Here is a 16,933-nt window from a genome sequence, read left to right as displayed (position 1 = left end):
GTGACCTTTGTGGAAGGAATTTGATGACTTTTTTAATCTCTTCCCTTCTGGCTGTACCATTAGTAAACATTTCTTGCTCTTCTTTTTATGGCTCTTTACTCCAGAGTCTAGATTGATTCAGACTTCAGATTGCTGCTTCATTTTGCAGTGTTTTTAGAGAACCTCAGTCCACCAGCCAGTGACCCAAAAAGAGGATTATGAGAGGGGAAACAACTGATTAAAAAAAGAACAAAACCATCTGCCCTAAACTGGTTCTACCTGTATTACTTTGATTGTGAGTAATATAAACAAATTATATAATTACAGGGGAAGTGAGGTCTGTCAGATTGTGGTCAAAAACCCAAAGCTTCTGTCTTATACATCAAATCATCTTGGATTAACCTAGAACTCCCAAGCCACTGGTTTTGGTAGACTGTGTGCCTGCGTGGTCTCAGGGCTGTTTGGGTTAGCAGCAGGGTACCATCCAGATCCACAGGTTCTCATTATCAGGAAGCAGAGTAGACGACTAGTAAAGGAGGCCTCTGCAGAGGCTGTCGGAGGAGGTGCCGTCTTTTTGGGGGGTAGAATGGTTGCACTATACTGGGGCCAGAGGACCTGTTTTCAGGTCCTAGCTTAGTTACAAATGACCTATGTGACCACACAGGGCAAGTTCCTTCACTTGCAGGCCCAACCTCCTCATCAAGATAAAACATCTCTCTACTTAGACTTAACTTTGGAGGCAGAGGTAGTCATCAAATAACTTCTGTGTAAGGGCTCACTGTGGCATCAGTTGCATTATAAAAAATACCAAGATTTGCTTGAAGATGGCAGTCACCAGCTTTCCTGGAGTTTCAGGTTCACACAAGTTAATTTCGACCTTATACATTTACTTCAGACTGCCCTGTTCCTGCCAGACTTCCGATTCACACCTTCTGGTCTGTTTGCCCTGTGTTCCTCATCCATTCCGTCTCTCAGCCCCACAACTCCCTTTTTGCTTCCCTCTGCTGACCTATTGCCTGTCCTTTAAAGGACATCTCAAGTCCTATCCCTTCTGACTTCTTCAGGTCTGGTGATTCTTGCCCACCCTTCACTGTTCAGAGGAGTTAACCTTGATGCGCACGTCCGACTTCTGGTGGTTGCTGCTGTAGATAGCTCTCATCTCCTTGAAACTGAGTTTCATGGAGATGGAACATGTTATGTGCCTAGTTTATGCTAGGCATGTGGTAAGCTTGCAGAAAACGTTCATGGGTTGGAGTGTGACTCTGAAATACACAGAATTGTAGTGCCATGTATTAATAAGAATTGTTATATAAGGCAGGGAAGATGAAAGGGAATGTTCGTCTGGCATGGAGTAACGTTGATAATAGAAGCAGCAGACATTGACGGCCCTCTCACATGCTTTCCTGTGTCTCAGCCCTGGGAGGTATGAGTGGCCTGCTGCTGCTTGTTTGGAAACAGTATGATAAAACAAACCAAAAGTGTATAGCCTACTATATACCTAAGCTATATGCTTTAGTCAACCTCAGTGGACCTGAGGTTCCACCTGGACCTCTTAATTCCTAGCCCCAGGTGTTTGGCACTAGTCCCTGATGCCTGGTTCATTCCTTGACTTATCCTGTGAGTAGAAACAAGGCTTAGGGCTGAATATATGGATCCTCTTGGAACAGTTGTTTGTCACATCTGTCACTCACTGCAATATAGTGCATCCCTTTAATCTAAAAGTGCAGTGAAGATGTCCATCTCACTCAAGTTCTTGTCTTCCTGTACTTTAGGAGAAAGGATCCTGGGTTATGCTGAGGAGCCCTGCTATCTCTGGTTTGTCATGGAGTTCTGTGAAGGTGGAGACCTGAATCAGTATGTCCTGTCCCGGAGGCCAGACCCAGCCACCAACAAAAGCTTCATGCTGCAGCTCACAAGCGCCATTGCCTTCCTGCACAAAAACCACATCGTGCACAGGGACCTAAAGCCAGACAACATCCTCATCACAGAGCGGTCTGGTACCCCCATCCTCAAGGTGGCTGACTTTGGACTAAGCAAGGTCTGTGCCGGGCTGGCACCCCGAGGCAAAGAAGGCAATCAAGACAACAAAAATGTGAATGTGAATAAGTACTGGCTATCCTCAGCCTGCGGCTCAGACTTCTACATGGCTCCTGAAGTCTGGGAGGGACACTACACAGCCAAGGCGGACATTTTCGCCTTGGGCATTATCATCTGGGCAATGATAGAAAGAATCACTTTTATTGACTCTGAGACCAAGAAGGAACTCCTGGGGACCTATATTAAACAGGGGACTGAGATCGTCCCTGTTGGCGAGGCGCTGCTAGAAAACCCAAAGATGGAGTTGCACATCCCCCAGAAACGCAGGACTTCCATGTCTGAGGGGATCAAGCAGCTCTTGAAAGACATGTTAGCTGCTAACCCACAGGACCGGCCTGATGCCTTTGAACTTGAAACCAGAATGGACCAGGTCACATGTGCTGCTTAAAATTCAGGGCTAAGCATCTTGGGTGTTTTTAAACTAGGTGAGTGCTCTCTTTCTGTTCTGCACACACACTTGCTAGACTGGGTTCCTCATCCTGGGCCCTGGGGTGGGCTCTGGAGTTGGGGGTCGACATGTAGGGTTGAAGAAAACTAGGTGTTCATCATCCAAGATTCCCCTGACCGCCAAGTCTTGGTAAGGAGATATGTGGGATTAGTCATTTGAGTACAAGTTGGAGGGGCTAGAGAATTCTTCTGAAAGGACATTGCATTTGAGCTGAATCTCTAAGTTTTTTAGACATGCCTTTTCTCACGTCATAAAAGTTTATTAGAGAAAATCTGTGAAATGGGGTACATTTTTCAGAGAATGAGCACTATCTCTCCTCAGTTCTACACAGTTTAGATCTCACTATATTAGGTGGAGTTTTGTTTCATGCTCTTTTTTACTCAGCGCTAAGCAGAACATTCCCCATGTGGTACTTAGAGAGTATGGCTTTTAGTGGTTGTGTGACACTGTTCTATGTACCATAATGTAGCCATTCTCTTTGAGACATCAAACCGTACTGTAAAGGATATATGGGTGAATCTTCTTATATGGAGGTCTTTGCTTATGTAACAGATTTATCATAGCTTTTATTTGTCAAGTACAGTCACACACCACATAACGTTGTAGATCAACAATGTTGCATGACAGTCCTCCCATAAAACTAGTAGAGCTGAAAAATTCCTGTTGTGCAGTGACATCATAGCCATTGTAACTTTGCTTCACGATGCATTACCTTTTCTGTGTTTAGACACAAAAATATCAGTGTGTTACCGTCGCCTATAGTACTCAGTAGAGTAACATGCTATACAGGCTAATTGCCGAGGAGCAGTGTGCTAGATCATATAACTTAGGTATATAGTAGGTTATACCCTCTTGGTTTGCAAAAGTACATTCTGTAATGTTTGCACAACTATAAAATTACCTAAAAGCATTGCTTAGAACATATCCTCCATCGTTGAGTGACAAGTGACTATACTGTGCTAGCTTCTGGTGTAATATAAGCAAAATCATTTTCATGAATTCTGCAGCTTAATTAGAGATGTGTTCAACAATAGTTATCATAGTTGTATTACAGTGGAGGAGAAGACGTTATTGAGGCAAATTAACCTTTCAGTTCTTGGTGCCCAGAGTCAAGAGTAGGGAACTGAGCCAGACAGGAGCATCCCAGGCAGAAGGCTTAGCGTCTGCAAAGGACCTGAGCCCAGAGGGAGCCTGGCACATTTGAGACTGGACCAGAGTGAGTTGGTAAGGAGTATATAGGTATATAGACATGTGGAGATCAGAGAGGGTAGGAACCTGCCAGGAAAGGGAACAGCATGGATGGAAGTTAAGGAAGAAAACCCAAAAGTGTGTACCAGGAACAGCTGGGTGGTTCATTTGAACTGGGGTCTGAGGTGTGAACAATGAAGGGAGATGAGAAATTGACCACATATGCTAGGTATTTACACATGTGCCATTTCATTTCACCTTTATAATGGAGATAATTTACCCCAGACCCTCCTACATGAGGTCAGGTGCATCTTACTCAGGCAGCCCCCCACACACACGCACTGTGTTTTCCCTTGATGTCAGAATGGCAGCTAGAAACAAACTACTGTTGTATTTTATGGGAGCTTTGAGGTGAGCTGATGGTCACAGGGAAGGAGCCTCAGAAACTATTGGTCACAGGCCTTCTGTTACCCGGGTGGGTTCTTCGTCCCTTTTCCCTTCATCTCCCTCATTTCTGGGGGTGGGGGGGAGTTGGCTCTTTCTGACTTAAGCCTGGCTTCACATGTCTCAGTTGAATGTATTTCTGGAGCGAGTCACCAGTTTAGTTCTTCATTGCACAAACATTGAGTGCCTTCCAGATGCCAGGTCAGTTTGTCCTGCCACCCAGTGGGGAAGAGAACAGCATCCCCCCAAAGCTCGGTTTGGGGTAATGCCATGTTAGAAACCAAAAGGGCTGGCTGGATAGTGTTTTAATTGTAGTTTATTCTGTCACTTCTCTTTTCCATCTCATCTTTTCTGCTTTTAAAAGACCTCTTAGAATTCAAGTTTGCTCTGGCGTAAGAAGATTGTCATTGGAAGAGGGACCTATATTTGGGTTGTCACAACTAATTGAGATCAAGGCTCCCATTTGGACATCCATACTTGGGATTTGTGCTGTTTGGCAAGGCAAAGTTTTAGGTAAATAGGAGTCCAGTGATTCCTTCATCTAGGAGAAGTAGGTAGCCTTGCAAAGAGGAGGAAAGATTAGGAATGGAGTTACTGGTAAGTGTCCAGGCTGCTTGGTTAATTCATTCTGTGCCTTGGACAGCTAATGAGTACAGTAGAGGTGGTGCCAGTTTGGCTATAGCCTATTCTGCCCTGTCCTAGGTGGGTACTTAGAATTGTGGGCCTGGGTCCAGATCTGTGACTAGAGCTAAACCTATGGTGCCAAAGCTTCACATCAGTTGTGTTGTAGATGAGCTGTATCTGGATGGTCAGAGCTCGAGTTGGGAAGAATGTTGAGTCCGACCTAATTCCATTTATTTATTCCCCATACTGGGAAACTAATTGGCAGGTACCATTATAGACACAGATGATACGTTAGTAAACAAAACAAGAAGTTTTTGGAATGTGGAGCTTAGCATTCCATTGGGAAGACAGACAGTAAACATGGGTAATATTAGGAAGTGCCAATTTGAGGGGCTGGAGGAGCAGAGCAGGATAAGGGTAAGTGAGATCTAAATGTTGGGAGGGTGGGGCATGGAGCGTGGTATTGTGCTGGATGGAAGGGATCAGGGTGGGTCTCCTGGAGATACTGACCTTAGAGCAAGGTTGGAAGTTGAGGTTATGAGTCCTGAGGATTTCTGGGGAAAGAGCATTCCAGACAGAGGTAACAGTGTAATAGCCTGAAAGCTGGACAGAGCGAGCAGGGAGAGAAGCATGTAGAGGCTTTGAGGGTAAGTAGGAGTCAAGTAGAGCAGGCCTCGTATTTTAAGTGAGATAGAAAGCCATTGGTGTGTGTTCAGTTGTGATATCTCTTCATTTTAAAGAATCACTTTGTCATCTTCCTAAAAATAAACGTAGGGGAGCAAGTTAGGAGATAAGATCAAAGACTACTGTAATAATCCAGGTGAAAGATGATGTTGGCTAGAAACAGTGGAACAAGGGAGGTGATGATTGGATTTGGGGTGTATCTTGAAGTCAAGCCATCTGATTTCCTTCTGAATTGTGTGTGAGATATGTGAGAAAGAAGTTAATGATTTCAGGGTTTCGGCCCAAGCAATTGGAAGTTGTCATCAAGTAAGATGGGGAAGACTTTAGGAGATACAGGCCTGGCTGGAGAAAATTGGGTTTTATTCATCTGAAAGCTTGGTGTGCCTAGTTAGAGTCCAAGTACAGATGTAGAGTAGACAGTTGGGGTTCAGAGGAAGGAGATTGCCAAGTACTAGAGTGGGTGCAGACAGGAGGTCAGAGGACTGAGCTCTGGGTTGTCCAACACTGAAGTTGAGAAGAAAGAAGCCAGGGATCAAGCAGCTGTGACATTCTGCCTGCAGTTTGAGCGAGATGAATTGACTGCTGGACTTAGTGAACAGTCATGAGTGTTCATGGGCAGTTTGGGTGGTGAACTGGGGTGGGGGTGGTGCCCTAACTGGAGTGGATTTGAGAGGCAAAGAGAAGATGAATTGGAGTAGTAGTTTTTGGTCTGAAAGCCTCTTTATACTCTTGAAATTATGGACTCAGAGCTTTTGGTTTGAATTGTATCTGGGTATCTGCAGTATTAAACATGAAAACAAATGTTTGAAATGTTCCTTTCAAATGAATGAATAAATAACAGTAAACCAGTTACATGTTACCATGAATATCGTATTTTATGTAATAACTAGTTTTTTAAAAAAGAATTGAGTGGCGTTTTATGTGTGCAGAGCTCTTTAATGTTTTAATAGCCAGCTGGAGTCTCATTTGCTTCTGCATTATCCGGTACCGTGTCACTCATCATGTAACTTCTGGAAAACTCCATTGTACACTCATGAGAGAATGAAAGTGAAAAAGATAAACGTCCTCTTGGCATTACGAAAGAGTTTGGCTTCAGACTCTCAAATCAGATAGATCACATTTTGTAGATGAGTCTTTGTGAGGAACTTTGCTGTGAAGAGGAGCTGAAGAAGGGGTGATAGCTAGAGACCCAGAATGAAGGAGATTGCTTACTCAGGGTCCCAAATAAAGGAAAAGACAGAATTTGTCCATCCCGATTCCTAGCCCACTTCCATGGCATAAGTTTAGCCGCAGATAGTAAATACACGGGAGCACAGTACCAGAAACACCTCAAAATCTAGGATTGTAGCTTTCAGAGTAGCATTTAAGTCAGGCCTAAGAGGTTTGCTTTGCAAAAATAAAAGGAAAAATACTTTGGGTTGGAAACTTGGGATTTCCCTGAAAAGATAGTTGCCTGGTGGCGTAGTGGGAGAGCAGGGATTGAGTCCCATGTCTGGTTTACTGGCTATGTGGCCTTAGGCAAATTATTTTACCTGTCTGGGCCCCAGTTTTATTATCCATAAAATGGAGTTCATACCTACCTTGTTGAGGTAGTTGGGGAAATCAAACAAGGTTGTGAAAGTGTGTTATACACATGGTCAAAATTACATGGTATACAGTAGAATTGCAGATTCACATTGACCTAAAGTGGAAGCATTGTCTTCTGTTTCCCTCCAAAGACAGTGGGTCTTTAGTAGCCTTGCTTCTAAATCAGCGCTGCAGTTAGGGCCACCCTTGTTCAGAAAAATACATCTGTTTTTAAAGGGTACTCAATGGTGGGTCTTATTTCCCCCTTATTTATCACTTTGGGAAAATATTTAATAATTTGTTAAGGTTCCTGCCAGCTAGCCCCAAGCTTTACCCCTGCAGGAAGCCAGCCAAACTGATGTCCTAGGTGCCACCGCCCCGTGTGTTACCAAGGAGAGTGTTGTGGGATGAGGGAATCTGCATTCAGGGCCAAGTCTACTGTCTGATACACAAACCTCTGTTACTAGGGCCTTTTGAAGCCAAAGCCCTAGAATGACGTCTTTTTGGAGTGGGTAGCTAAGGCCTGCTGAAGGAAATCAGATGTTGGTGTGACCTCAAGGGGTCACAGAAAATATTTTGTGCTCCATAAGAGATATTGGTAGCTGTTTTGTTGAAGTAATAGATAATATTATGTGTCCCTGGGGTCCAAAAATACAGCTGTAAGCTAACATGTTAGGTGACCTGGGTTGGTCCTTGACATAGGCTGCAGGTTTTGCTTTTGTTTTGTTGGATTGAAGGTTTTCCCCTTGGAGTCCCCCGACCTCTCGTGCATCCCTAATGCTGTCACAGGGATTCATATTCCTTTTTAGTTTATCTGACAACAGCATATTTGCCTGTTGAAGTTGTAGAAGCCAATTCATTTACCAGATCGCTTCCTTTTGGCTGGGATTATACCCAAATTGTGTCACACTGTAAGTAGCGTCAAGTTAATTAGTGATACTAAAAGGTGGAAGAGAAATGCTTAATTAATGTGGTTAGATTTAAACAACAAAGTCTTCAAAACAGAGGCCCTCGAGGGTAAATTAAGAAATGCTTTTAGGTGAGAAACTGGGACCCCAGGACTAGATAGGTCTCCAGGTCCCTTCTGAGTGTGATTTCCTTGCCCAGCTGCCATGGATGGCCATGAACTAGCCCTTGCCTCATAGCTTTCCTGTGGGAGGTAAGAGCGTAAGGCCATGGGTGGAGCTTAGCTCCTACAGGTGCAAGACCACCCCCACCCCCACATGTAGCCTGGCCTCCTGAGTTGGAGGTGCCTATCTGAAGAGTGTGGTGGGCTAATGGGCTAGGCTGCGAAGAAGGGTGACAGCACCAAAATGACCACAGATGGTAATGGTGATTATGACTATTGGTTGTCCCTGGGCTAAATGCTGTATAACTGTTATTTTATTTACATCTTTTCAAGTAAATTCCTGTAGGTCGCAGAGCTAATAAGGGGCAAATCTTGTATTTGAACCCAGAACTAAGTCCATGGCTTTAACCAGTGTGGTAGATTGCTTCATTGATTGAATCATCCATAAAATTAGAATGTTTTGTAATTGAATTCAACAAGCACTTGAGCCTGAACTTAGATGGGATTTCCTGCTCACCTACCCCTGAGCATTCTGAGATAAGTGGTGTGGACATGGGGCAGCTGGCGCTTAGTGGACTTCTAGTGGGAGGGAGGTCCTCTGCTGCTCTGCAAAGTTCAGAGTGTGCTGATAAGCAGCCAGGTAGACCAAAGGAAATAGAAGCAAGCAAGTTCCTATTCAGAAGTTGTAACGCCAAGGGGCTGAAGTCAGGGGTTTGGTTCTGTGCCCCAGAAGCTGATCCCAACTTTGGAGCCTTTAATTGCCAGGAAGGGAGATAGGAGAAGAGAAATGCTAACCTGTACCTTGAAGAGAGTTATGAGATCCTGAAGACTGAGATTTAATTTAAAGCATAGAGATCTTTTGGGGGGTGGGGTATTTGTTGACTATCAGCTTTTAGATTTAGGGTGATCTAAAACCCCTGAGCCTCTCTTTGAGTCACCCTTGTCTCACTGGCACGTCACAGAACCTGCATGAGGGAAGGATGGGGAGTGAAGGTCCAGAATGTTTAGTTCTCTTTTTCCCCCAGGAAATTGAAGCTCAGCCTTCAACTATGAAGACCATGGTGGCTCTGGATACCCGTACACAAAGAGACATGTCCCTTGGGGCCAGGTCTCTCCACTTTTCTGAGGAGTTTGCCTCCCCAGGTGGGGAGGCTGGTATTTTTGTAAGGCCCATGCAGCTCCCCCGTCGCCTGCTGTTGCCATCTCTTGATTGTTTCTGCTGCATCAACAGCGGGAAGCTGAGCTGTCAGTTATGTAATGGGTTGGTGGCCCCTAGGGATAATCTGTCCCTTGTAGCTCTGCAGGACGAAAGCATCCATGAGGGGACAGGCCTGCCCGGGGGCTGTTGACGTCAAGGCCCAGTTGCTGCTCACATGTTCTTCCTCACTGGCATTCTGGGCTCCACCTAACCTAGATAGCATCCCTTTGGGCAAATCAAAGTGGCTGTTGTGATCATCCAGCTGTGAGCAAAGCTGCCTGATGCTTCTGGGTCCTTCCAACTCGCATTCTCCTCTTATCCTCGAGGACACAATGACACTCCCACCAGCAATAATAGCTTCTGGTTATCAAAACCTGCCTTGAGGGACCCTCTGACTTGTGCAGGGCAGAGACCCTGCCCTTTTATCCCTGCCCCTGAAGTAAGCACTTCACGTATGTTATGCCCCAACATCTGTGTGAGTATTCTGTTATTTGCCTTCGTTTCTGCAGAAGAGGAAGCTAGGAATCACTTTCCTAAGATTTTGAGTCAGAGTTTGAAACACGGTATATATACCTAGCTGGAAATTGTATTTTGAGGCAGTGATGGCCCCTCAGATGTGAGTATCCAGGGCTGCCGTGGGTGTCCTCTGCAGTGTGACCACGGATCTTAGCACAAGCATGCTGCAAAGGGCCACTAGCCACTCCTTTTGGTGACATCAGCCTGCATGGGGCTTCCTCTTATGTGCCCAAACACGGGCACACAAGGCAAGGCTGGGATAGCGAGGTGCCTGTGTAACCAAGGGTGATGCAATAGGCAGAAGCCACCCAACCAGAGGTAAAAATTACCAAAAGATTTGAAAGTAGGAGGCCCAGAACACACCTCAACCCACCGGTAGCTGGGAGAGCCTCAGATGCTGAGGGATGCTGTCCGCACAACAGTGTCTGGCACCAGCTATGAGGAAAGGGCTGAGAGGAGCCCGAGGCATCCTAGTTGTCTGTAGTGCTGGTGTCCTTGAAGAAGCCAAGCCAAACTTGGGAAGAATGCTTCTGGCATATGGCAGGCACTAGCCTGGTGGTGGTATTGATCATTTGTACCCCAGTGTTGTCCCCATGACAAGACATGGATGCTGGACACTGCATTGTAGTAGGCTGTGGCCTAGTAGAGCTGTAAGAAGGCTGGAGAGAGTGGAGGGAAGCCTTCATGGGGGGCTGGTGATTGGGGCTGGTTCTTGAAGGCAGATTTTAGGGAAACCTTATGAATAGGTGTGATGTGAAGAGGCTTTGTTAGCTGTATAGTACTCTCAACTGCAAGAGGAAATTCTAGCAGTGAAACCCCTAACAGGGCCTGGGGAGAGTGCCCAAGGTGTTCTGTCTTGATAACTAGGGCAGCAGCAAACGGCTCGCAGCCCTCTGTTCATTTCCACTAGTGAGTCCTCTGTGGTATTACGAAATCAGAAAGAATGGAGATCTCCTCCAGCATCTGCGGGATTCAGGGATGGCAGACCTTAAAACTGCCAACCAAGTTTAAAATAAATCAATACCATAAAACACTGCAATGAATTTCCTGACTTTAAAGGAATTTCACTTTCAGTTAGAGGTGCCAGGGGAAAGCTATAACTCAACCTGCATTGTACACAGGTCAGAACGCTGAATTTTGTTTCTTTGTTAAAGAAAGCGATGCCTAGGGACTTGGGAGGAATGGATTAGAGCCACCCAGGCACACACCGTAGGGCATAGTAAAGGAGATGAAAACACTGCTATTTTTCCAGGCTGCAAAAAGGGTCTTGACACGGAGTCTTGGGAGGCAGTCTTCTGAATGGTAACTTTGATTTTTTTTTTTTTTTTTCTGAATTCAGAGTGTGGTACTTGCTATAGCAGTGATGGGAAGCAGGCCAGCTTTGGTATATATCACTTAGGTTTTAGTGTTGATCATCTATTTTAATGGGAAAATCACAAAGATGATGTGAGCCAGTTAATTTATCCTGCATTTACTTCTGCCTTTTTTGGGAAAAGGAACCCTTAGCCATATGAAGTACCCCTTTGTTTTTCCTGTTCTGCTTTTTTCATATGTGCCCATGACATGCCCTCCCAGAAAGCTGAAGTTTAGGGCAAATCTAAGGCATGGAGTAGCAGTTTAGTGTTGTCAGATCTTGGCAGATTGCATGGGCATTACCAGCTCAGCCCAGCCTTGTACCAGACAGACAGAACTGGAAGTCACAAGTAAAGACTCATTTGTTGTTAGTAACCAGATTGCATCTTGGACCTGATGAATGTTTGGAAGGAACCCTTGGTTTGCATGGAGCAGCAGAAATGAGTGTGAATATACCACACCCCAGACAAAACAGGCTGACTTTTACCTTTAAAAAATAGAATAATAGTGGGGGTTTAGGCCAAGTGCTGAAACTGAAATCTGATGTCACCACTGACATAGTCCAGAAGTCCTCTCCCTTCCCATGCCTTCAGAGGGCACATAGCTCCACGCTGCTGCTCTGGAGTCTGTAGCAGGGCAGTGTCTGTGGCTAGAGCACCAGATTCCTGCCTGCTCTCAGAATTGAGTTGGGACTGAGACCAGAGCCACATCCAGCTGAGAGTCTTCTGCAGCCTAATGACTTCACCCTGGGTGAAGTTTAAGTGTTGTTAGAAGATTGCTTCCATTGTGTCAGTGGCAGGCACCAAGGATGTCATGAGTAGGAGTTTCTACTTAAATGGAGAGTTTGTGCTATGATTGTGAAAGTATCGTCAAGCTCTAGTCACAGCTCCCTGTAAATCCCACCCCCAACATACAGTGTCAGTGAGGAAGGAACCTTAGCCCCCTCCAGAAGCATCACCTGGGAACTTGCTAGAAATGTGTGTTTCTGGCTTTGCCTCAAACTCGCTAAATTGGAAACTGAGGGAAGGGTATTTTATTTCACCCTCCAGGAGATGTCATTGAACACAGAAGCTTAACCGCTCAGTCAGCCACCCTGCTGTCTTTTAAACATGTGCACTTCTGCCCTCACCTTGTACCCCTTTAGTCCCAGCTGCTGTAACTCCATAGGTAATTCTGTTGATTACCCAGCACTGTGACTTGGGGCAAGTCACTCCTCTCTGCACCTTGGTTTCCCCATCCAGAGAACCAGGGTACAAGCAGGATTACTCCTGCCCCCTTTATCCCTGTTCCCTCAGCCTTGTCACGTTCCTAGTTCCAGGGAAGTGGTTCTAGGACCCAGGACAACCAACTGGAGCTTGGACCCTCTTAGGGAATACATCTTTAGGATGATGTGAGGCCCTGTGGCCGCCTCTTTCCGGGAGGAGAAACCATTTAACTTTTTCTTGGGCATCCTTGGCCTGAGGAAGTGGATTTCTGAGCTATAACAATAGTGAATGTCATAAGATGATCCCGGGTGAACACTGTCAGGGTAATACTGGGATCCCTGTGAAGCCAGAATGGTAGCTCACCTATAGAAAAAGGGGAGATTGAGTGGTATTGGGGCATAGGGACACCCTGTGACATGCATGTAGTCACTGAGTCTCTAAGTGGAGTTCCTATACATGGCTTTTAGTTTTGCCTAGAAAATGTCATTTCTCCGTTCCGTTCCGCAGGCATGTGTTAAGCACCTGCTGAGAGCCTGGTTTGGGCTGCGGAGAATGAGGATAATTCCTGACCTCAGTCTGTTTAAACCTGAGGCATCGCTCTGAGCCTCAGAGTCTTCGTTTGTAAAGTGAGGATGCTAACACCCCATAGGATTGTCATGAGGATTAAGTGGAACGTAACGTAAAGCTAGCATAGTCCTGCTGTCCCGTCACACCGGTTTTTGGCCAAGCTGGTAGCAGAGCTATAATTAGCATCTTGGAATGTGAGCAGGTTCATGTCCCTTCCCACCCTGTGTTTAAAAGGAAACACACACCAGAGGGGGCCTATTAATTGGATTGCCTATGTACCAGGCACTGTGGTGGGTGCTTCTAACACATGGGTGCCACCCTTGAGGCACTTACACCTCAGTTTGAGAAATGTGTCCTACAAGATACTGTGGATACAATTTTAGTCATGTATGGATAAAGAAAATAGCAGTCAGAGGGAGTCTTTCTGAGACTTGAAGGAAGAGGCACCTGTCAGGCAGAGGGGGAAAGAGTTGTCCTTGAGAGGGAGCAACCAGGAGGAGAAGGGGCCCTGATCAGGCCCGGTCTTACCGTTCATGCTGGATCATTGAATGGCATTCTTCACCATTAGCGTGCATGTGTAGGGGATCAGTGGCTGCTGTGACAGGTAAAATTGGAGGGAGGCAGGCATGGAGCCAGTTAGGAGGCTGTAGCTATCTGGGCTGGGGGTGGGAGGGTGCTGGGGATGATAATTGGTGAGTGAATTCATGGTGCCTTGGAGGGTTTCTCAAGGGCTCTCAAATGGACTGAAGTAGGAAGGTGAGGAATGGGTGGCTCAGAGATGACTCCATTATCTGTGGCTTGAGTAACTGGGCAGTCTGGGCAGAGCCCTTTAAGAGGTAGTGAACTTTGCAAGAGAAGAGGGTTTGGGAAATGTGAGCCTACAGAAGAGTATCTTGGGTGTGTGGGCACAAGACCATCCCCTGTCTTCCTGCACGGGTGTTTGTGCTAAGTTGTGTATGTTTGGCAGGGTCTCAATGTTGGTGTTGGACAGAGTGCGTGGAAGGGCCCCTTAGACTCCAGGGCTGTGTTCCCATTTGATAGCCGAGTCTCTCTGCATTTCGTTCTTCCCTCTGTAATCACCTTCCCATTAGGTGTCTGATGTGTCTGGCTATTTATTCCGTATCTTTATTTGCCTGTGTACTCTGCTATAATTGTCTTAAGAACATGGCGTTTTGGTGGGGGTTTTTGTATTGTTTTGCTTTTTAGAGCTGCAAACATGTGCAGGGTCCTGTCACATGGGCAGCCTGGTGATTCTGTCATGGGGCAGCTTTCTAGTGCAGCATCTCTTTATTTATTTATTTTTACTAGTTACATAACATCAGGACCATGATTGCTGGCTGTAAAATTGATTTTGAGAACTACTTTAATTTATAAATTGAAGAATACTTTCTATTTTGGGTTAAGAAAAGTACAGGGAATGGAGGCGGGGTGGGGGGAAGGTCTCAGTTGCCTTCAGGTTTCTAAATGCAAGTACCAGGAGTTAAGGGATGGGTGGCCTCTCCCGCTTTAACTTGACATCCAGGCAGTGGGGAAGGGGCTTCAGAGTCACTCTGAATTCAGCTATCCAGTTATGCCTGGATTTGCCTGATACAAGTATATAGGCATAAGGTAGAGTCTGGCCCCACTAACACAGGGGAACTTAGGTCTTTTTTTGGCCCTTCATTTAGCAGATACTTGAGAGTCTTTGGAGCTCTCTGATAGTCATGCATTCGCTATGCAGTCCTGCGTGGCTTAATGCTGGGGATACAGTCTGAGACATGGGTTGCTAGGTGATTTTTTGTCTCGTGAACATCATCTGTACTTAACCAAACCCAGATGGGATAGCTCACTTCATGTCCAGGCCGTATGATGTAGCTAGGTATGGCTCCTAGGCTACAAACCTATATAGCATGTCACTGTACTGAGTAGTAGATAAAAATAGTACATCTGTATAGGGTAACTTACTATGAATGGAGCTTGCAGGATAGGAGATTCTTCTGGCGAGTCCGTGAGTGGTAAGTGAATGTGAGGGCCTAGGACGTTGTATGCGCTGCTGGAGACTTTCTAAACACTGTACATGCCACGCTACAAACATATTTTTCTTTACTCAGTAATAAATTAGCTTCCTGTAATGTTTTTTGCTTTATAAACTTTACGTTTTTTTACCTTTTAATTCTTTTGTAATAATACTGCTTAAAATGTGGCTGTATACAATTCTTTCTTTGTATCTTTACTCTGTGTTGTTCTACTTTAAAGTTTCTATTTTTAGTTTTCAAACTTTTTTGATAAAAACTAAGAGAAACACACAGTAGGCTAGGCCTACACAGGGTCAGGATCATCAGTACCACTGTCATCCCCCCTCCATGTCTTGTCCTACTGGAAGGTGTTCAGGGGCAGTCACAGGCTTGGAGCTGTCATCTGTGATAACGAGCTTTCTTTTGGAATATCTCCTGAAGGGCCTGCTTGAGGCTGTTTTACGGGTAACTTTATTTCATCAGTAGGAACACTGAGTATAAGTCTAAAATCATGGAAAGCATAATATAGTAAATGCATAAACGAGTAACACTGTCGTGATCAAATATTGTGTACTGAACATAATTATATGTGCTAGACTTCTGAACGACTGGCAGCATGGTGGCTTTGTTTACACTGACGCCACCACAAACATGGTGAATGTTGCATGTGACAGACGACGTTATGATGGCTGAGACGTCAGCAAGCAGCAGGAATTTTTTAGCTCCATTATCTTAATGGGGCCACTGCTATAGTATATGTGCCTCATTATTGACAGAAATGTTATGTGACACATGACTATTTGTTTCTGGATAAGCACAAGCCTGGTACAACCTAGAGTCTATCATGGCAAGGCATAAGAGGGAAGGTGGGGTGTCCCCACTCTCTCTCTCTCAACTTTGCTGCTGGCCAACTCAAGGGCTAGAGCTCCTGTGCCTATGCTTTTGTCTGCCAAGCCACCAAAGAGGACATGGGAGCAAGTCCATAGTGGCATGGCATTGTCTCGGTGCCACCAGAGCTCAGAGAGGGCCTCCGGTGAGGAAGTGGTGGCAAAATACAGGACATGTGACTTAGGGTAGACCTTGGCGAAAGACAGATGAGGGTATTTTCAGTAGGGGACACAGCACGAGCGAAGGCAGAACAGTAGAATATGTGGAAGCGCCTGAATGTCAGACTGAGAAGGATGAACTTCATGCTGCAAAAAAGATGAGGATGGTGAGTGGGGATGTACGAGGCTGTATTTTAGGAAGGTGAGTAAGGAGTGGTGAGGGGAGAACCGTCAGCCCCCCAGGGAAGGGAGATGAGGTGCCACAGGGACAGTACAGGTCTCCAGAAGGCATGAGGCTGAGCATGTGGAGGCAGACAGGGCGACAGCTGGCTGGGAAAGCAGAACCCCTCCGCTCTGTGTTGGTGCATGGCTGTGAGGGACTTGCTGTTGAACCTGATGGACTGGTAAACCAAGGTTTAAACTGTGGTTCTGCCACTTACTGGCTGGGTGACTTTGGGTCACCTACCTCACCTGGGGCCCCATTTCCCTGGGTAATGCGGAAGATGCTGCTCACTGTATCCGGTGCACTGGGACAGAGTGACAACTAATAAGTGGTGGCTCTGTGGAGTGCCCTCATCCCGCTGTCTTGTTTTTGCTAAATCCTCATAGGCCAATCATGCATTTTCACTTTGCCTCTCTAACAACTTGTAGTACCCTTCTATCCCCTAAGGATTTCCAGTCCCCTTGGCAAGTGCCCCCAGTGACTTTCCCTTGGCGTGCTGGGCTTTGGACTGGTTGCTGTAACCAGAAGTCCATATGGATCACTCCAGCTGACCTTGTTTTAGTCTTTCCTTTTATAACCACAAATTGCCTTGCCCCCATGTGAAAGAGTGACCTCTTCCTTTAGCCGGTCATGGCATCTTAGACATCTTCCTCCTGGCAAAGCACCTCCGTGGCTGCTAATCACAGTAGTCACAGCTGAACCTGTCTCTTTGGGGACCAGTTGAGGCAGCTG

General features: G+C 45.8%; 1 protein-coding gene across 1 annotated transcript in view; it reads left to right on the top strand.

Annotated features, from left to right (window-relative positions):
- The window catches only part of STK35 (serine/threonine kinase 35), a 43,254-nt gene that overhangs the window by 12,200 nt on the left and 14,121 nt on the right, over nucleotides 1-16,933 (top strand). The window contains exon 3 of the mRNA XM_023512227.1: nucleotides 1,752-2,501. Coding sequence (XP_023367995.1) covers nucleotides 1,752-2,464 — 713 coding nt within the window. The 3' untranslated portion in view covers nucleotides 2,465-2,501. The remainder of the gene's footprint in view (nucleotides 1-1,751; nucleotides 2,502-16,933) is intronic.

This window comes from Otolemur garnettii, unplaced genomic scaffold (genome assembly GCF_000181295.1).
Source record: "Otolemur garnettii isolate 467f Iridium unplaced genomic scaffold, OtoGar3 scaffold00025, whole genome shotgun sequence".
Classification (NCBI taxonomy): domain Eukaryota; kingdom Metazoa; phylum Chordata; class Mammalia; order Primates; family Galagidae; genus Otolemur; species Otolemur garnettii.
The sequence above is the reverse complement of the archived record's forward strand: the minus strand, read 5'-3'. Positions and strand labels throughout refer to the sequence as shown.